This window comes from Cygnus olor, chromosome 1, assembly GCF_009769625.2.
Source record: "Cygnus olor isolate bCygOlo1 chromosome 1, bCygOlo1.pri.v2, whole genome shotgun sequence".
Taxonomy (NCBI): Eukaryota; Metazoa; Chordata; class Aves; order Anseriformes; family Anatidae; genus Cygnus; species Cygnus olor.
The window spans coordinates 47406008-47427424 of record NC_049169.1 but is presented as its reverse complement, the minus strand read 5'-3'; the positions used below and the strand labels follow the sequence as shown (position 1 = coordinate 47427424).

General features: G+C 43.5%; 2 protein-coding genes across 9 annotated transcripts in view; one reads left to right on the top strand and one right to left on the bottom strand.

The window, feature by feature from the left end:
- Positions 1-10451, top strand: part of AMDHD1 (amidohydrolase domain containing 1) — an 18752-nt gene extending 8301 nt beyond the window's left edge. For 2 of the 8 annotated variants that reach the window (XR_005819928.1, XR_005819933.1), the window contains 4 exons: positions 2554-2647; positions 3052-3212; positions 8633-9851; positions 10115-10450. Coding sequence is in view for 3 of the 8 variants with exons in the window: in XM_040556823.1 (XP_040412757.1) it covers positions 2554-2647; positions 3052-3212; positions 3688-3802 (370 nt within the window). In the remaining 5 variants the exon portion in view is untranslated. Of the gene's footprint in view, positions 1-2553; positions 2648-3051; positions 3213-3687; positions 4155-6962; positions 7089-8632; positions 9852-10114 lie in introns of those variants that run through there. The other 6 variants (XM_040556823.1, XM_040556851.1, XR_005819929.1 and 3 more) reach the window with 5 other exon arrangements.
- Positions 7605-21417, bottom strand: HAL (histidine ammonia-lyase). Its single transcript, XM_040556874.1, has 20 exons — positions 21039-21417; positions 20528-20588; positions 20325-20352; positions 19936-20010; positions 19759-19831; positions 19595-19661; positions 19372-19409; positions 19167-19292; positions 17328-17467; positions 15541-15588; positions 13926-14073; positions 13749-13844; positions 13573-13631; positions 12896-12976; positions 11887-11952; positions 11637-11802; positions 10073-10207; positions 8934-9042; positions 8759-8828; positions 7605-7754 (listed from the first exon to the last, which is right to left on the bottom strand). Exons 1-20 carry the CDS (start codon positions 21283-21285, stop codon positions 7605-7607), a joined length of 1983 nt encoding a protein of 660 aa, XP_040412808.1. The 5' UTR covers positions 21286-21417.

Here is a 21417-nt window from a genome sequence, read left to right as displayed (position 1 = left end):
CTTGTATTTGTCTGCTAATGAGCAGGCAGGATCAGTGAAGACAAATCACAAAGAGCTGAATGAGTCTACTCACGTCTTATTTCTGGTAGACATTCCCAAAAATGAGGCGGTACCCTATTTCTGAGAATTCTCACGGTAGATTGTGAGTGGTTTAGTCAACACTAGAATTTAGACCTCATGATAGGCTGACAATAATAAGGCATTCATTTAAGAAGAGAATGACTGGTTTTCATCAACACATTTAGACTTCGAAAACTGAATTGGCTTCTTTTCAGACAATTTTTATCTACAATGTTTGTATTTGCTCTCTTGCAGAAGTTTTTGCTGGGAAATGAATCCTTTGGTTGTCTTAAGAGGTGAAAGACTCTGGGTAACGTTGTAAAAATTTGATCTGATTTTACCCAGGCAATGCTGAGCAAAATTAGCTTAAATGCACAATTTTCCATGTGCAGAGATTTCAGATAAGCATGAATGGATCACTTGCTTCCCTCTAGGTAATGAGGACCACAACCCAATAATGCCTTCTATTCTGTAATGAGAAAAATCCTCAAACTGTTTTTTTTTTTTTTCAGTGGCCTGCTTTCTGAGGAGTTGGAAGGGCTTGTGCAGTTGTTATCTGTGTCATTCTGATCATGTTCACTTCTGTGTCTGTGCTTGTGCTCATATTTGTGGTTAGCTGTCCGTATCCTGCCCCACTGCTTCTGAACCCACTGGCTGATTGCAGCTAAATGCACCGCCAGAATGCAGATCTTGGAGATAACTTCTGGTCCTGCAGGTTGACCCTGGGCAGGGAGGTAAAGGAGAGACAGCAGAACCATACCTACCTGTGGAAAAGGCAGGAGCTGTAACTCATGTTGTTCCAGAGAATCCATGCAGCGAAAGGTTTATAACCTCAGGATAAGTCTCAGACTGAGATAATGATCAACTGTGAGTAATGGTAACGAGGCCTCATTTGTTCTGGTGTCCAGAGCACTATTTATTGAACACAGACCTCTCGTTCTAATACACTCTAAAAAGAAGAAGCTGTGTTTGAGGTACAACAGATAACTATTAAGAGTATTAGAGGGCCTAAAGCTGCGCGACACTAATGTGAGCAAAAGTTGCTGTGAGTTGATGTGGCAGATCCTTTGACATGCTGGCCTCCCTCAGCTCCACTACTAATTGTGAGACTTCAGACCTCACAAGATCCTGCCCTTGCAGTAGTCCCCGGTTTTAAGAAAAGCTGTAGCAGCCAGGGCTTCATATGATGACCAGAACTGGGCCAGAGAATGCAGCTGAAGGGTTGCTTAATGGTAAACATGCTCTCATTTTGGCCTTTGCTAACAGTTGTTTGCAGTATTCCTTAGTAGGAATCTGGCAGTAGAGCACAGAGGACGTGTGAGGACAGGGAACAGCTTTTCAGACAAATCTTTTTAAACACAGTTAACTCTCAGAGGGTCCTGTTGTGTACAGAACATGGTATTTTCTCATAAATCTGCTAGGAGACTTCTATAGCAAGAGAATTGTGTTATACCAAATAAAAGCTCTTCTGAGATCTTGTTTTTTGTTCTTTTCTGTTAACTGCAGTGCTTTTAAAACTACTTTTTGAGCAGCTTATGCTCTGTGTTTTCATTTTTATTGTTACACTAGTTTATTTCTGGAAATGATGGTTGGTGCTGCTGGTGTTAGAGCAGCTTGGGCTAAAACTCCTTAGTGAGTGTCTTTCCTAAGGCTGCTGACCGTCCTTGCGAACACCTACCCAGATTTACCAAGTGGCTGAACAGTTTTGAAATGGTTATTCCAGATACTGAAGTTGATTGTAAATGCAACTGTTCATAAGATCAGAGCTCAGCTGGTGGTTACTACAGAGGTACTTCCGAACTGCCAAGTAATGTAAACCAGGGACATCATGCTCATAACGTTAGTGGATTTTATCGGTGGTAGAAGGTCAGCTCTATGAAGCTGGATTCCCGTATAACCCTGAAGTTACAGCACCCCGGTGGGTTGTTTATATAGAATTCAGTGGGAGCATGAGGCTTTTATGAAGCAGCTAGCTTTAGCTAGTGAAGCTAGCTATTGTTTGCATTAACATTGCTAAGTGAGAGAAATCCTGTAATGTATACAAATGAAATTCACAGTGTCAAGTTATTTTGAATTGCCAACAGACCTGGGAAGAGACTACTGCATTGGTTATGCCACTGCTTGTGTTTGCAAGTCTGTCTTTGAAGCTATAAAGACTAGAAAATTACTTTTTTGAGAAATGAAGATTTTCACCTTGTAAATCCTTAAGTGGCTGAGGCCTGGATAAATACCAACATTTCAGTGGCCTGCAGCCTGATGCTTGGTAGTGGTTCCTGTCACATGTTATTACTGCAAAAACAGTGGATCACAGTTTCCATTTATACTGTCCACAGGGTGATAGGTAGCCAAGAGGAGGATTTGGCCTTTCATCTCCAAAGGAATTGGTGTAACTGAATGCATGAACGTAGCCAAACGGAGTGATGACTTTTGCTCTTGTAATTCATCATGTAATAACTAAGTGAATGGTACTGACAAGCGTCTTTTTCCCACTAGACTGAAGCAACCTCAAGCTAGAAAAATGTTAAATGAAGGAGTTATAGTTGCTCTTGGCAGTGATTTTAATCCTAATGCATACTGTTTTTCAATGGTAAGCTATCCCTAATACTTACAACAACACAAAATAACAATATCTCCTGCTAGTACAACTTGTGTATAGATCTTACATACATAAAACATTGTTCGTATCCACAGAGAACTGTATGCACAGCTTAGACAATTGCTCCTGCTTATTTATGTGGGTTGGTACTTTTTGCCAGAAATTCTTGAAACTTAAAGGGGTTTGATTTTTCAAATGCACTGAGAGACTTTGAAAAAAAAGCTTGCAAAGTTCCTGATTCCACATTTCTCATTTTGGAATTGGCAAGATTTACATCATGTGGGACAACTCCTTTTGTTGCATAAGGTGGGAGGGGAGTGCTTTGAGATTTGAGGCATAAACAACTTTATTTGTGTTATTGGTAACTCCCATTTTCTGCTTAATTTTCCTACTAGCCTATGGTGATGCATCTGGCCTGTGTAAACATGAAGATGTCAATGAATGAAGCGCTAGCAGCTGCCACCATTAATGCAGCGTATGCTCTGGGAAAATCAGACACTCATGGCTCCATAGAGATCGGCAAGCAGGGGGACCTTGTTATTATAAATTCATCAAGGTATGTTCTTCTATTATCATTTGTAATGTGATTTAACATAAGGGACTTATTTTTTCATCGTGTGGATAGTGGAGGGGTTAATGAATTCCTTGTGCTTTAGAAGTTATTTTCACCTGTAAAAAGGGACACTGCTAGCATTTTAGACCCACTTTGATTCTCCTTAATCACTCCAGCGGAAGATAAAGCATAATAGTTTTAGGGCTAATATTACAAATAATCCATGTTTATTGATAAATTATTTAAAGATAATACCTGTTTATTTTGTGGAAGAAATTCTCTAATGATTTGTACTTTAGTTCATCGTATTCATGCAACAAGAGATCAACATGTAAACATGGAATTTTGAGTCAACATCAACAGGGAATAGTGCTTTCCTGTGCTTTAAGCAAATATTTTGTAATTGCCAGGTATACTAGGTATGTGACCTGCTTTTATGCAAATACAGATATTCTTAAACATCTTGTTGTCTTTTTAGGTGGGAGCATTTGATTTACCAGTTCGGGGGACATCAAACATTGATTGACTATGTTATAGTTAAAGGAAAAGTTGTCTATAAAAACGAGAGGTGTGGGATAACGAGCAGTTACTGAAGGAAGACAGTAATTTAGGAAGCCGCTATAATCAAATTGGCATGGAATATTTCAAAGCAACAGACAAATCAGATTTGTATTTACTGGTAAATTGATTGCCTGTTCATCTTACCAGCCCTTTTATTCAAATAAACTTTATCATGCATTACCCATCTGTTACATCAGCCGCCTGGTCCATCTTCATGTCAGTTGTCCTTCTCTCCTTCTTGTCTGGTGCCTAAAAATAATTTTAATCATACCTGTTAGAAATAAGACAGTTTTCTGTATATTTTTAGTCTATAAATTTTTTATATTTGAGGAAAAAAAAAAACAACACACAAAACAAACAATCTATGGATGAAGAAAGGAAGTTGTGGGGAGCTGGGTGTCGGCCTCTTCTCACAGGTAACTAGTGATAGGACTAGAGGGAATGGCCTCAAGTTGCACCAGGGGAGGTTCAGGTTGGAAATGAGGAGACATTTCTTCTCAGAAAGAGTGGTCAGGCATTGAAACGGGTTGCCCAGGGAGGTGGTGGAGTCACCATCCCTGGGGGTGTTTGAGGAAAGGTTGGACATGGTGCTTAGGGACATGGTTTACTGGTGACATTGGTGGGAGGGGGATGGTTGGACCAGATGCTCTTGGAGGTCTTTTCCAACCTTAATGATTCTATGATTCTAAGAAAGAAGTTTGAATCCAGGTAAGATTAACTGGGAAGAGTAATGTTAAGAAACCTGTTAAGAGACGGCCAGGGTCTTAGGTATGCACATTTGGAATGGTGCTTGTTAGTAAACTGGATTCCTGATGAGGGACAGCAGTCTCATTCTAGTTTGAAAGCCATCGTAATCATGTAGCAGCTTTATATTCTGATCTTCCTGAGTGTTGGGGTCATCTGTTAACGTATAAAACATGTAAGCCACCCCACAGGGTGTCTTTCTTCATGTTTGATTTCATCCCGGCTAGCCAACCAGATCATTTTAAAATATAATTTAATGGTGTTCCTGTCACTAGATACATTTTCCTGCAAGCAGATGTTGTACCAGATGTGGGTGTGGACCTTAGCTCTTATAGAACTTGGAATAACATCTGAAGTACGCTATTGCACTGTCCATTCTGCCTGAGACAGCGTTCATAAATAACATTAATGCAGGCAGTTGGGGAAAGCTGTCAGAGTGCTGTCACAGGCATTTCTGAAAAGGCACAGTCAGAGCAGTGCCCCTGAGCTTAGTGTAGGTACAGCGCAAAGCTGAGGCTGCAGTGCTACAGCATGTCCTGGCCATGCCTTGGTCCCTGGCAGCCCGAGGTGTGCAGTGCAGTGGGGCAGAGCTCCTTGCAGGGTGCCCAGCAAGTCTGGGTGCCTGAGGTACTGTGCACCAGGGCAGGATGGAGGGAGGGGAAGGGCTGAAGGCTGCACGAGCCACAGGCAGCTGTAAAGAGGTGAGTGGGAAGTAACATGTGTGGCCCTGCGACATCACTCCTCATGGCAAAGAGAAATAGAAGTTAAAAATTTTGCTTGCATTCCCACTGTTTTGGTTCTGTTTCCCACGTGGGAGGTTATGACAGTGGGGCAGGGCAAACTGAGTAGTGATGGTGGCAGCCCTAATAGGAGGCCAAGGCTGTAATTGCCATGTGCAATGGCAGAGCCCAGCGCGTATCCTCTGCCATGCAGCGAGGCAGTACATCTTCTCCAAAGTGCCTACAACATCTGGGGGACCAAGCTAGCATAAGGAAAACCTCAAATATTCTCTTGCTGGACAGAAATAGTCATTTGTGGCCTGAAACTACTGACCCGAGGGGAATGTGCTGTCATGCACAAGCTCTGACGGGAATTTCAAACCACGTGCTTGCCTGATCAACTTGGCCAAATCCAGTAGCCATTTTGGAGCATGCCCCAGGGCTATAATTAGCGGGAGGTTTGCAGTGAGAGGATGTGGTTATACTTCAGCGGCATAACTGGCTTAAGTGGTTCCTGATGGCTGGCTACATGGCCCTGCCATTGCGCGGTTTGCTGTGCTGCTACCACAGCGTCCATGCAGCTGCCAGGGAAAGCACAGCCCACTGAAACGCAAAACATTTCTTTTTGCTTGCTGTTAATTTGGCTCACTTCGGCAATGACACTCACCGCGTTGGCTGCTGCAGCACGTGGGAGCGGGATGTAGGTAGGAGTGGAGCAGGTAGGAACCGCGCCTGCTGGTTTTGCTGTTGGAGAAGCTATTATTTAGCCACACCCTGAGGCTGAGGTCAAATGGATGAACAACCGGGCACGTATCTCCTAGGGTCACTCTCACAGCTGATTTTAATTAATAGCCAATTTTATACAAAATGGAACAGCTTCAGCAGGAGGTTGAGATAGGCTTGCTGCAGAGAGCCCAGAGCTGAAAGGGTGGAGACAGACTTGGCACAGGAGGGAGAGACAGAGGCCAGAGACAGAGGGGGCCGAACTGGGATCTCACACACGTGGGTGGGTACCCTCACTCCCAGCTCTACTTAGCGCTGGGCTGAGGGCCCAGCACCACACTTGTGTTTATACCTTGGCGTGACGAGTCAAAAGTCACCTGGCTCTGCGCAGGGCAGGACACCCTGTAAGTCATGTTTTCTCCTGGCCAGGTTCGGTGTCTTCCTGCCAGCTTTCCAGTGGGTGTGAATCCTGTCCTTGGGGCACGTTTATCATTGCAGGTCCCACCCAGAGACACACATGGGTGGCCCCACACTAGTAATTCAGCTGCCCTGTACAGCATAGCTGAGGGTTTCTAGTCCACGCTGAACCCACACGTGGCTGTGGTTATCAGGCCTGTACTGCCAAGGCTGCTGGTTTTTAACTGGTCTTTACATGTTGTCACTGTGCTGTGATGTGAAGCTAAGTCCTGAGTCCTCCCTTGCAAAATACATAGCCTGTGCCAGAGGTCGGTGTTGTAACACAGAGCACGTTACAACACAAGTTTCTCCATGGGGACAAGGCCCTCCGCTGCCAGGCGGATGCCCAGTAAGCCATGGAAGTGCAGGTCTCCAGCGCTGGTTTACATCCACACCACCTCTTCCTCCCCAGAAAGAGTCTGTACCCTTTCCAGGCCCCTTTGCCGCCTGTCCTGCTTATTTCTAGGCTAAGGCTTTGTTTCACTTTTTCATCATGACAGGAAAACACAGTGCTGCAGCTGTATTTGAAGCCTCTCTACTTTTATTGCAGGTGTGAGCCCATAGGTCTTGGAAAGCTGCATTAAACGTAGTCCATCATCAGAACACAACGTATTTGTTCTGGAGCAATGATACCCATAGCATGTTCTTTTGCACACAGCGTTTTTGATTTGTGAAGCACCTGTTCTAAAAATGCTCTTGTTACACAAGACTCTGTATACCTCACAGAAGATCTGCACAGTGCTGGAGGAGCAAGAGAGAGAATTAAGTGTCAGAGATAATTTTGCTTGTGGCAGAATGAAGGGTATTGCAGCAGTTACCCAAAGGAAAAAGAGGTGAGAATAACAAATCTCAGCTGTTCAGTACCCTTGGCACAGATAAGAAAAGATAAGCAAAGAGCTGACAAAACAAATGCGAGAGGCACTGAATAAAACATCCTCTGGTTTCAGCAGGAGTCTGAATATTTTGTGTTCAAAAGCTCAGGAAGATCAGTCAAATCCACACTATTATGACAGAGCTGTCTTTCACATGCGAAGAAACTAGTGAGCCATTTTTCTTCCGTTGCTATGTGCTCCTGAGTGGGACAAACAGTTCTTTTGGGTCATCCAAAGAAACCACTCTGATTTTTGGTGAAACAGCCATACACAGGGAAGGTCCTGGAAAGGATCTGCTCTGTACCCGAGGAGAGCAACTATTAAAGTTCATTCTGATGTGAGTGGTCGTGGCCAATGTGTGTTTTCTTTCCCAGTGATCCCAGGGAGAAGGCTGTTGGTGAACCAGGTCTTGATTCAGGGATGTGTTCTCTCCTGTACTTTTCAATGTAAGGTTTAGCTACTTCCCACACCTGTGAAATCAGAAAGTAAAACGGGAGTTGGAAGGAAAACTGAAGAATTATTCTTCATACTCAGTTAGACATCACTATTCAAGTTCAGGAAACCCTGTTGGAAATTTACTGGGATGTAGCTGAGAATTAGAGGCCTGCATAAATAAGCTGCAGGTGATCAACAGAAATAGCAAAGCAGAGTGAGGTTTAGGGAAGAGCATCTGGATGGAGTTGAGAGGGGACAGGAAAAGATACAGCTCTGGGGGGATAAGATGAAAGGATTCAAGATGAAAACGTTGCATCTTGTCTTGTTAGCAGGCGAATGCTTGGTGTGCAATAGTTGGGAGAGGATCACTGTCACTAGTTACCAAATCCCTGGGTCATGAAGGGGCCAGGGAAACAAAATGACAGCTGATATGGCCAAAGAAAAATGGAAGGGATAGTGTCTGGTATTTAAGGCAGACAAGGAGACGAAAATATTCTACAGTCTCCTGTGTCTCTTCTTTCAAGGCTGTAAGACAGATGGCTGCAAGGCAAACAGCCTCACAGAGGAGGGACTGGGATCTTCCATTTGCTTACTCTCACTGATTGTTTGTTATTTACATTTTACAAACAAGTGAGATATGTTTGTGCAGTCCCATAGCTGTACAAACATTTGGCCTGGGTTAGCACTGCTAAGGCCGCTGCTGTTCCCTTGTGCACCTCCCCTTACCACTTCTAGCGGCCTGCCGGGCCCGAGGGCCTCATGGCTGGGGAGCGTGCTACCTGGGGAACAAGGATCGCCATCTGGAGAGGGATCCCATTGGAGATGGGATCCACTGGAGATGGGTGGGGGTGTGGGACCCTGCCCTCAGGCAGCTCCCTGCCAGTTTTAGTAATGTAAACTATTTATTACACAGGACCAGGCAAAGGAGAGCTGTTACTGACTCCGGCCAAGTGATCATAGCGAGGGGCATCCCCGGAGCGGAGCTGCGGCATGCCCCTAAGGACAGAGCACACGGCCCCCGCCAGACGCCAACACTCGCCTTCTGCTCCACGAGCAGCCTGTGAGCCGCTTCGATGTCCGGGGCCATGAAGCGGTCCTTCATCCAAGGCCTGCAACGAGACCCAGTGAGAACACTGGCCAAACATTAACCACCAGCGGCAGCGGGTCTCCAAAGCAGCAGGTGACCTCTGCCTGTCGCGTTTATCTGATCTTACCTCACAACTGAGCGCACGAGGTCGTAGACCTTCTCCAATGGCGTTGTCGTCCTCAGAGGGCGTAGGAATTCGATGCCCTGGCAGGCAGCGAGCAGCTCGATAGCCAGAACTAGGGAATCACAACAGCAGGGGAGATATTCAGCAGGTGCAGCTCAGGGCAAGGCTTCCTTAATGAAACTAGCCTTGGCATTCGGTCTAGCTGGTATGACATTGCTTCAGGTAATATAAAAAGAACAGTGGATCCACGGACCACTGAGATGCAGCCCAGAAGCAGATCATTTTATGGGTCATCCAGCATTTTAGAAAGCAGTTTTGGGGTGGTCTGCCGTGCAGACTTTTCAGTATGGCAGGAACTCCTAGTTACCACAGTCTTATACCATAATCTCTTCCAGGGTATCTTGAATACCCAAGGTAATGGGCATCATAAATTAGAAAACTTTTTAGGGCTGAGATGAACAAAGAGGCCTGAGCTGTAGAAGGGTTCTGCTTATGAAACTTTGAAGGAGATTATTCTTTCTGGAGAAGTTTGCACCTTATCTGCCCACCTCAGACCTGATGATTATTGGCATTAGTTCCTCAGTCTCACAAGCCAACTCACCAAAGGAGCTGGCTAAATCAGCTGGATCTAGAATATGTTGTTTCTCAACACAATGTTGAAATGTGTTGTTTCTCAGACCCACTAGTCTGCACGTGAAGAATGCAGTTCCATAAAACTAAGTCTTTAGAGCACTCACATGTATAAACTCAAGTGGGAAAATGAGTTTAATGTTTGTGTCCTATGTATTACTCTGTTCTTCCACTAACAGCTGACATCTGTATCTAAGCACATCATCTGCCAAACAAATAAATAAAAGGAAAAAAAAAAAGAGCAATCTGTACTTCAAAGCAAGAGAAAACAGTTTTGCTGAGCATCCTGTAGTAAGTAGTTTTGTTTCACAAGAAACACTTAGCCCTGGATTTACCTCATCTTTATTCCAACTGCTTGTAAAAGTATATACTTAATAAAATATTTTAAAATAGTTCTTTCAGATGCATTAAGCCTTTTTTCTAATCATCTAAACATCTAAAAAGAATGGCATTAATATCTTAATCCAGTTACATACATAAGGTTTGTCTGGGAATCATCATTTTAATGTTACCTTGTTCCACGTGCTCAATGACTCTCAATGCTTTTCTTGCAGACCATCCTCCCATGGACACGTGGTCCTCCGTAGCAGCACTGGTGGACAGAGAATCCACAGAGGAGGGATGGCACAAGGCTTTGTTCTCCGAAACTGCAAAAACCCAATGCAGTGCATGTAGGGCAGAACAGGCAATGATACCAAAAACAGTAGCCAGCCTGGATCAAACAGCTCATCCACCACCACAGGCTGCAGTGGAGAACACAACTTCTGCCCCTCTTTGCAGAACACATCAATGTTTTAGCTGAGTAGTTTGCAATAAACACCTTGAAAACTACCATCACATCTAAAAACAGTCACCAGTACTGGTCTTGAGATGCAAATATTAACCAAAGACAGAAAGTCTGCCCACTCCCCACCACGAGCCCCTGGCCTCAGCACCATGATGGGCTGGGAGGCAGGGCTGTCCTCACTGCCGTGTCGGTGGCCAGGGAATGCCCTGGGGTCTCTCGGGTGGCAGACACGAGCTGAGTGCGAGGCCTGTGAGCAGAGCAGATGCCCCTGGCACCTGGAGCCCAGCAGCAGCTGAGTTCTGCAGCCATCACAAACTCTGTCCAGACAAAAGGAAAAGTTGCCAGCCTTCAAACACAGCGATGAGCCCTTCAGCTCATAGTCCAGTCCCATTTCCCAAAACAGCCTCTGGGCAGAGCCATTTTATTACATCGATTTAGCTCATCGACTGTTTTTCTGCAGGGTATTTATCTACTTATTATCCGACGTCCTCTGTTCCTGACTGCGTCTCTTACTTACATTTTACCCTTTGCTTGCAGCATGTTTATCTTCATGTGGGCTCATGCGTCCCTGAACTGTAATATCCCAGAGGCCAGCATGCTTGTTGTTGGTTTAGTCATGAGTACTAGAGGAAAAATATACTAGAGCTTTTTTTTTGGTATGCTCCTCTGATATGCAGCCCTGGGAACTCCTGTGGAGTTTGCTACTGGTGTAAGTACCTGGCCATCAGATGAAGACACCGAGTGCCAAGGGTATCAGCCCAGCTTTGACACAAGTGGTGTCCCTGTGAGAACTGAGGAATAAAGGTGCCTCCACTTAGAGACCATACCTATTCAAACAGAGGATCTAGGTTTGGCAGAGTGGCTCAGACAGATACAGTGTGTTGCCTGCAGAGCTTACTGTGAAGTTTACAGCCTTATCTGAGCTGATTTGCAGGCTGCTGGGTACAGAGCTCTCACTGATTTCAGCTGGAGCTTGTGTGTTGGCAACTCTGTACACAGAGGACTCTCTGCCAAGCCCATCAAGATGCAGGCATTCCTGAAGTCCACCTATGGGTTTGCATGCTCAGAGCACTAAATTTGCTCATGGGTCAGTGTAGAACAAAGAATCCCGAGCTGAAATAATTGCAGCTGCACTGAACGCTCAGACATCGCACCCAGCCAGCTCAAAGCATGTGGAGAAGAGAAGGAAAACAGGAGTGAGATCCCGTGACAACAACTATCAAATTACAACTGCCTCAGTGTAAATTGGTCTTTCTCACTTGCCCTATTGATACTGCTTAAGCACTCACCCAGGGCAGCTGCTGTGCAGTGTGCAATCATGAAGCCAGAGTTCAGGCCTCCTTCAGTGACTAAAAATGCAGGCAGTTCACTGAGCGAGGGGTTGCAGAGCCTCTCAATTCTTCTTTCACTAATTGCAGCGAGTTCATGCACACCAATTGCCAAGTAGTCCAAAGCCTATAAAAGACGTCCTCATTAAATTAGGTGACAGGAAAAAAATCAGAAACTATAATGTCTTTTTTTCTCTATATGCTTAATTACCTTTGCAGGATATTCACCATGAAAATTTCCTCCAGAAATGGTCTCTGCTCTTTCAGCAAACACCATCTTTAAGGAGAGGTTAAGGCACAAGTATGAATCAAATACAGCTTATGTGAAAGATATCTGTGAGCAATCAGAATATCTTATCAGAAGGTATGTTTGCACTAGTAGGCTTTTATTTGCAAATACATTGTATCACAACTATGTACTTTTCAGAAAATGAAGGCCCAATTTCAGTTCTCCAAACTTGTAGACACAGTTTTGACATGTATTCATTTTCAAATGGACCGCATGAAAAGAGGCGTTTGATTAGGGGGTGGGATTATTAGGGGTGCAAAGAAACACACGTGTTTGGATCACAGCACAATTTCTCAGTTACTTGGTAGATTCTCTCCAAGGCACATACAATTTTAGACAGGTAACAAGCAGTGATGCATGTCAGCTATCAATGGGATGTTGCACATAGCATCTTCATAATGCTGAGGAGAATCCAGCCTCGCTCAGTGCCAGTGCAAGAAGTGCGCCCATAGTTTACCAGGCTGAACCACGAGGAGGCTTACCAGTCACGTATGTTTTGTCTGCCTTCCCTGACGGAATGCAAACCTTGCTCTGGAACGCAGGTCTCACTTGTGCTGCACCACCAGATGTTTCATACGACAAGTCACCATTCATCTAAGTCCATTTGGCTACCAAGTCCCACCTATCTACAGAAGCAGAATAATGTAGAAGATTATCTAGGAAACAGAAGCATGTAGGATATTATATAGGAAACCTTTAACATGCACTAGATTGAATGCATGAGTGGTTCCCTTGCCCCAGCACACACTTGCACGCGCTGATGCAGATATGGGGAAGGGAAGAGAGGCTGATGTTGCAACCACTGGTAGTTATTGACTGAAACCAACTAGGACTTTTTTGCCTCATATACAAATAATTACTTGGAAGGAAAAAAAAAAGATAAAAAAGGACAAGTAAAATGTTACAAAGAAATAAAGTTGTAAAAAGATACAGGGTTGTCTGTGGCACTATTGATTTCAGTCATCATGATGTCCTTCACGAAAGCGATTGTATCATTTACAACTCCATGGACCTAGAACAAAAGACAGCACCTGAGCTTAGCATATACTCTTAGTTCATCCTCGGGATGCTGACCCACTTGCAGGTGCTCTCTTTCTCATTGTCCCAGTCTCTACATCTACAAGCAAAGACAGTCTTGGATTTGCTCTTAAAACCAGGAGGACTTTCATTAATTCCACTGATTTAATAGTTTTGCTCATGTTAAAACTCATGGCATTGAGTTCATCTAGTATGTTTGAGAGGTATCTGAACAATTTATCTCTCTGGCTGCTTCTGGAAACACCTTTTCCCAGTTCATGGTCTTAACTTCATTGCAGAAGAAACACCCTCTAAAGCCTGCAAATGGGGAAACCAGTGCCTTCCCCCTGCTACCAGTATCTGATCTTTTTCAGATCCAAACACTGCATTGCCACATACTGCCTGAGGGATGTGTGCATGGGATCAGCAAATTACACATCCCTGCTAATATTAACTTTGAAGTGAGGGAGAAGCAAAATAAAATCTCTTTCTCTAATGGAGTCAGACAATGTATAGATGACAGTATTTTTGAGGCGGGCATTTTACCATCTTTTTTCTCTTGTTATGAAAGGAAATAAAGTCAGTTTTTACCTGAGGACAGCAACGCATTGTGTACGCATCCTGAACTCGGTCACAAAATCGATGGCTCTCTAGGAGGAACAATGGGATGAAAAGCAGATATTCCTCACATAAAGGCATAGGTGCTACGGTTGGAAGACCCAGCCTGTCCTGTGCAACCTGGCAGGGTGAAGGTTGAGATTACTCACCTGCTATTTCTGATGGATGATGGTCAGAATCCAGGAGGGACCTGAATCGAAATGCCACTTCAGCCTGCCCTTTGTGTGGGCGCACAGCATGGATGTCTAGCAAGACAAATTAGACTGATAAGTTTTGCCTCTCTCCAATGGCTGCAAGCAAACAGTCAGGAAAAGTCCAGTACCCACCGGTATCAAAGGCCTTAGTTGTACCCTTCAGGACTTCAAGTGTAAGGGCAGCGACTATGTCTGCTTGCCTAGCAATAGCACTGGCTCTTTCAACTGCTTCACATCCCAGCGAGGTGATCATTTGTGTCCCGTTGATGAGAGCCAGACCCTTCAAAGAGAGAGCAGATGTTCAGCGAGATCATTGCAGCTATTCCACATGCTGTGATAATTACCCATCTCAGGGATAATTCTCTTTCTTGTATAAAGCATGTAAAGACCTTTGCTAAGCTCCCTGGGTTGTCCTGAAGAAAATCATAAAAAGCACAGCTTGACTGGGTATCTTTGCTACATAAATTGTCAATGTTCATGACCCTACTAAGTTATTATAAACACCTTTGGAACTCCAGTGGTTCCAAGAAAGAGGTTTATTTAGTTCGCGTTATTTCAAATTTTAAAAGTCTTTTCTAAGTGCTTTGGAAGTGGAGTGTTTATTACTATTATTATTGATTTTAATTTTATTATTATTATTATTATTTCTTAAGTCATTAAACCAAAGAAGTTAAGAGCATGGATTGTGCAAATAACCAATCATAATAAAGAAATGGAGAGTTAAAACAGAATTAAAAGCAGAACTAAAAGTTATAACTGCTTTCAAAGATTTGTTAAGTTCAGCTAGAACTAGCTCCAGATTTGTTCTAAACAAACATGAGACCCATTTCAGAATCACAGAATGGTTGAGGTTTGGAGGGACCTCTGAAGATCTTCTAGTCCAACCCCCTTGCCAAGCAGGGTCACCTAGAGCAATGGGAGCTTGCCGTTTGCCTTTAGGAGACACTGGGTTTGGCTTCTTGTCCCTGCTGTTGTTTTACAGCTTCTGAGCCCCCTTACCAGCCCTCCCATCTGCTGCATTGCCACATAAACTTTAATTATTAAGTGAGATTCATCTCACCCAGTTTTAACCATCTAGAAGTCAGACACCTGGTTCAAGTCAGTCATCTGAGCTCTTGCTAAGGTCAAAGGGCCGAGAAGTACCTTCAGAGGGCTCAGATGAGGACAGGTTCAAATACCAAGCATCTAGCAAAGTGAACTGCTGATTGGCAGATAGATCTGCACCGGTGCTGCGAGGCATAGATCTACTAGTACTGCTTGCATTGCTGTGGCTATGAGCAAAAAGAAGCCTGTCCTCATCAGTGCAATGCTACACCAGGTTCCACTGACCTGGAGACACATGGGATGGCAACTGTGATGACTTCTACCAATGAAAGGTCAGGAGTGGTTGGAAATACAGATCTGTACCAGTTACCACTGGCAAAAGGACTGAATTCTGTCAGTGGTATTAAAATGGGGGCGGGGGGCAAGGTGTGATTTATTTTTCTGCTGTCCTGAAGCCCTGCAGTCACAGCTTCTCTGATAGCTGCAGTTGCCACATAGATGGGAGTTGCAACGGGAACGCTGCCATGAGCCCTGCTAGAGAACGGGGTCCCTGGCATCCCTCCCCACAGCTGACTTCAAATACCCTTCTGGAGCTTAATTTAAAATGGCTGTTAATTCATTTCAGGCTTAAATAGCAAGTTTAAAGCAACTAGTGATTGCCTAAGCTTGTTTTTCATCAGCTGTCATCATTACACTTTATTACCTCTTTTGGTTTCAAGGTAATCGGTCTCAGACCATGGGCTTCCAGGACCTGTGAAACAGTTTAATGAAAAGATAATTAATGATTTTTTCCCCAGTAATTCAACTACCAAAACTATAAATTCATAACTGTTTTCATAAATGAAAATTTAAAAAAAAAAACAACTCCCAAAAGAAGCAAGAAAACGAGTTTTATATTATGAACATTTTAGATTAATTTTTCTGCTGGGCAAAATAAAGGACAGCATTTTGGAGCTTCTAAACTAGCACCTCATTTCCCAGTTCCATAAAGGAAGGCAGTAGGAGCACTAACGTGAGATACTGTCACAGCCCCTTAACAGGTATCATGTATTATCTCATGGGAAAGAGTAATATGAGAGAAGGCTGGAAACACCTTGGGGAGATAGTTCTGCCTACCTCCTACCACACCGCAGATTTGGTTTGGTGTAAACTATTCCCTTATAAATGATTCCCTAACTCTTCCTACAAAAAAAATCTCTAGGGGAAAAGAGTCCTACTCAGTTCATTCTACGTATGTCTGTTCCATAAAATCGCTCCTGTGGGAAATGGAGTAACGGTGTAACCTTGGTTCTGATAAGAGTCCTCTCAGCCCTTCCGACTGAAGGGTTAACAAATTTCAGAGGTGTGCAATTGTAACTTCTGGTCCCAAACCAAAACAGATCCTCTTGCCTCTGGAAATGATACAAGGAACTATTTGGGCAATGGCAGAAGCAGGGAGGTCAAGAGAGAGAAGGTGGGAAGGCTGGATGATTTCATGTTGAAAATACATCCTGGGGAGTCTGTCTTTCTGTCTTCAATTCCATTTCTGCTACAGAACTCTTTCAGGAGCCAATGGCCTGAAGAACAAAGTTCTTCATTTGTCTGCTGCCCTATTTCCCCTCCCATCAATTGTTTCCTGCATTCCCAGGGAGATGGGCAAAAGCTGAGATAGTGATGCTCCAAATATATTACATAGGTTCATAGTGTAATGAGCCAAGGTCCCTCCAACATCTGAAAACAGAAGGTCTGGCACATGCTGGCCTCCTTCCTCCCTAAATCCTCTCCCTGTAATTTTCAGCACTTCTACAGCCTACCTTTATGGTACAATTATCAATCCTTTAATAAATCCGGTGGGTAACTATTATGAATAAATATTAATAGATAGGAATGATAGGACTGACGGAACAAACTACTCTGAAAAAATTCAGAGAGGCCAGACTTGGAGATGTTCAATGTTAGATCAATCTGCTGATGTATTAGTGACAGGGTAACAATTAATTAATTAAAAATTAATTCTATTATAAAGCATCTTGCTGTAGAGGAGGATGCTATAAAGATTCCCTGTGACCCTTGTTAATCTATCAAAAATTAAACGTCCAAATATGTGTATCCGCTTAAAGCCATTATAAAAAGCAGTATAAACGTTACTGATAAATTCCTGCCTTCCATAAATCTCCAGTTAATCTCAGCATTTTTGAATTGATCTTGGGTTTGTTGTAACAGTGTTGATGTTTATGGAGTTGATGATGTAGTAATGTATCTTTTGTAGCTGGTATCACATCCTGTTCATCCCTAACTGATGTCACTGCAGTACCTTACATTATGATACTATGGCATGATATTTCTTCAGGACTTAATAACATGGTGGGCATTCATTTCTGCTCCCGTGACATGTGGGTCACTTGTTCTATTCTCATGTAGCCACCTTCCTCAAGGTAGAGGATGAGATTTTAAACACAACCTAGTCCCAATTCAAACTGTACACTAAATCTAAAGACTTCTAAATCTTACGTATTTAGCATCAGCCCAGCCACTCTTTGGGGACCACATCTTTCCTTCTCCAATTAATCCCAGAGCGAGATGAGAGAGGGGAGCCAAGTCTCCGCTGGCCCCAACTGTCCCTTTCTCAGGGATGTAAGGCAGGCAGGATGCTAGAAGGAAAACAAATACAACTTCTGTTAGAGCTTCCCCTTGATATGCTCCTTGGAAAACAGAGAAGCCAGCACATGAAGGTGGTCACAGTAACATCCTGTAATGGTCATCCGTGGTCAATGGCACCAACATGACTACTCTTCTTGCAGACAGGGGTTTGTCCATGCTCCAAGACTAGTTGCAATTTATAAAGAAAATGATTCCCTTTTGAATTCAGTTTTGTAAGGAGGGGGGACCACAGCTAGGAGTCTATAAGCACATGGCCAGGCAGCTAAAATGCCACTCTTAACTCCCCATCACAGGCTGACCACCAGCCAAAGCTATCTGTTCATTTCCCACTTCACTAAACACTGAATAACTCCTGGAAACCATCTCCAAACCCTTTTCCCTTGTCCCATCCCTCTGGGCACTGAATGCATGGAAATGAAGAAATAGAGCCCGGGGAACCTCTGTTTATCCTCAAAACAAGACCTGAACAGGGAGCAGAGGCGCTCTTTGGTCACTGCTGCCACTCTAGCACACCTCGCCAGAGGGACCATCAACGAAGAGCCACCAACAAAGAGCAGAGCCACCCCTTTGGTCTCCCTGCCGTTGTGTCCAGCAGGGACACTCTGCTTCAACTGCTGTGACAGCTGTGGTGGCAACGCGAACTGCTGACCACGCTCCTCTGCGGGTCTGCCTGGTAGTCCTGCTCGAGAAAACTTGTGCACCTCTCAGGGATCTACTCACGAAAACAGGTGCATCTGCTCGGCAAACACCAATGCTCTGCATGGTGATGGCCACACCCAAAAGTCTTGGTGTCCCAAAAGGTACTGGCATGCACGTCAGCATGCACCCAACCAGACAAAAGATTAGCGGCCTTTGCAAGAGAGCTTGCCTGGAGTCGGCATCATGTTCTTCACAGATCAACTACTGATGGCAGCAGCGAGGCATCACCATTTAGACTGGCTAATGTCAGTGTTTAAAAGACAAGTAAATGTCTTTCAAAAGACACTCACACTTATAAACACTTTAAATGACATTTTAAGTGTCACCCTGCTCTGCAGGGGAAGGCCTATGGCTCACCAGGGATTCAGGGACCCAAGGCAGTTGGTTTGACACCGGGGAGTAGAACAACAGGTCAGTGGTTAAAAAAAAATGGTATTTAACATTTAACATTTCAACATTTCCCATAGGCCACCCTTCCCATGCGCAGTCAGTATGGAAACAGCTCTCACTCACTGCTGGCCTTGGCCTGTTTGTGAGCAGGGAACACTTCCTTTTATTGTGTGCCCACAGCTTTCATTGCAGAAAACCTGAGAAATATGATCAGGTTTGCACTTAAGACTGGGGGTGAACCACGATCTAAATCATCCAGGTTTGGCTCCTGTTTCTACCAGAAGCTTCCTGCTTAGCCTTGAGCTAATCACCTGAGCCCTCAGAGGCTCATTTACCAAACTTCTGCCTGTTACCTCTCAGCCTCACCTGCTGCTTCTGCTCACACCCGAGTTCTTCACTAAAGGAATGGTCTCTAACCATGAGCCTGCATAGGAACAAGTCCTGATCTCTCACGACTATGAAGCCAAATAAACAACATCCATAGCTTGACTCATTGAGCTATATCCTTTAAAGATAAAGTTAAATACCAAACCAAACAAACAACACCACTAACAATAACAACGGAAGAGAGGGAAGCCGCCTTTCAGCATCTTTTTTTACCATTAAATGCTTCAATAACTTGCTGGAGGGTTTCTAGGGAAATTCCACTGTACCCTTTTGCTAGGACATTGATCCTCAGCGCCAACAGCATGCGAGACCTCTCGGGGGTCAACGGTTTCCCCACACCTGGAACAGTAATGGGCTCAGTTACCCAGCTGCTATCAACAGCGCAGGAAAGAGAAAACATCAAGCGATTTCTTGTTACCTGCAGAATGTGAACGAACCAAGTTCACTTGAAGCTCCCTATGAAGACAAAAGAAATAGTTACGTAAAAAGTAAGTTTTTGAAATACTTTTTTTTTTTTTTGCACAAAACAGAAGTACTAAAGCAGCCACCTCTCATCTAATCATAAGCATGCAGTGTAGAGCTGCTCCATCTTCTTTCTTCCCTCAAAAGAAAGGAAGAAGAGAGCTGCATACATAACTTACATAAGTTTACTGTTTGGAATGACAGTTCTGGCAAACTTCCCAAACCCTGTGGTGATTCCATAAACAACTGCAAGAAACACACATTTCTGGTTAAGGAGAGAGCCTGAGATAGTTTTCAAAGTGGCTGACAAAAACAATTTATAGTTAGTGATAAAAATATTTACCTGTCTGTTCCTTTACAATCCTTTCAATTACTTCTCGTGATCGTTTGACTTTAGCTTCAGCTTCAGGTGTGAGCTAGAAAATGAGTATTTTGAATATTAGTTTATCTATTACATCATTTAATTCTGATCGTACACAGATAAACATGATTTTTTGCCATGTTTGTTCAGAATCTTTACCTTTATCTTGTAGAGCCCCTTTCCCAAACTGACCAGGTCCTCCGTTGTTAAGCTGTTGCCATCTAAAGAAATATACTACACCAAAGAACCACCTTTTAGTTTGGGATACATACACACATAGACTTGCTTAATGATCACAGCATTAAAACAACAACAACAATAACAAAAAACCAACCAAAGCTCAGCAATGACAGGAAGGTCATGCATGCTCTCATTCATAAGATAGGAACACTGTAACAAAATTGCAATAAGCAAATCACAATTTAGATTCCCAGGCCCAGAAGACCTAACAGCCACTGATCTCATGAATTTTGCAGTGGCTAACTCTCCACAAGCTCTGAAGAAAATGAGGATCATTACTGAGTTGTAAAATCGTTGGTGATTCCTACCTGTTCTGGTTCTCGGTATTTGCTATATCTGAAAGTTACGTAAAGGAAAAGAAATGGCAAACATGACGTCACAAGTAGTGTGTCCATTCGATTAAAACTGGCAATGTCTTTTAAAAATGAAGGAACACCGAAAGAACATGGAAATCCAGAAAATTATAAATCTGGAATTATATAAAGTTTACGGAATGCTCAAAAAAGGATACAAATGAACTCCTTCTGGCTGAGATGGTATGAAATCTGGAGACATTATGTCTCCTTCTATAACTAGAAGAAATATCCAAAGTAAACATGAATGGGATTAAACTGTATTCTAAGTATAGATTCATTTGTTATTCGTTACAATATACAACAGTAAGTATTCTAATTTGCAATCATCAGCACCAAACAAATTTATATACCTCTAGGAAAATAATTAGTGTTTATGTAGTTTATTTAGGGTAATCTGAAGACAGAAACAGGAGAACCCAATCCTTGGACATATGCTCCATCTCCTCAACAATCATAGAGAATATAAGACATCACATAGAGATGATATATACAGCATCCTGTAGTTTCTAAACCCTAAATAGTTCTGTTAGAATTTACATTTTGGTATTTTTCCATAAAAATCTTAGACACCATCTCTGATGCAATTCTAGATCAACTAAAACACAGCTTGCTAACTCAGGTGCCAACTCAGTCATTTCGTCATGCATTGCCTAAGGTTTTGCTTACCAACTTCAACAAATTCATTGTCCTCCAGGGCATCCTCCACTGTGTCATCAAGATCCAGCAAGCCAAGACCCTTGCACCTTCGAACATAAAATTTTACTTCTTCCACCGACGTAAATCCTCCGTTATCGGGTTTGTTTTTCATGTACCGTCTCACAGCTTCCCTTCCCAGCCATCCGATTGTGTTAGCACCGTTCAGGCACGGCACTGCCAGCCATTCCCCTCGGACATGCACTGTGTATCTTGGCATGCTTTCTCTCCAGAATTGTTCCTTGCCTGAAGGGCTGCAGTGTGAAGCAGCCTTACATTTACCACGCCACAGCCCGAGAGCAGTATCCAGCCGGATCGCGGTGTCCCAATCAGATCAAGGCAAAAATCCACC

Excerpts from the sequence above, each read along its gene's own strand:
- HAL (XM_040556874.1), bottom strand. The coding sequence starts at position 21,285 with ATGCCAAGATACACAGTGCATGTCCGAGGGGAATGGCTGGCAGTGCCG. Across the intron at positions 19,662-19,758 it reads GATTGTAAAGGAACAGACAG|TTGTTTATGGAATCACCACA; the intron begins GTAAATATTTTT and ends TGTTTCTTGCAG. Across the intron at positions 11,953-12,895 it reads ATAGTGCCACAGACAACCCT|ATGGTGTTTGCTGAAAGAGC; the intron begins GTATCTTTTTAC and ends CTCTCCTTAAAG.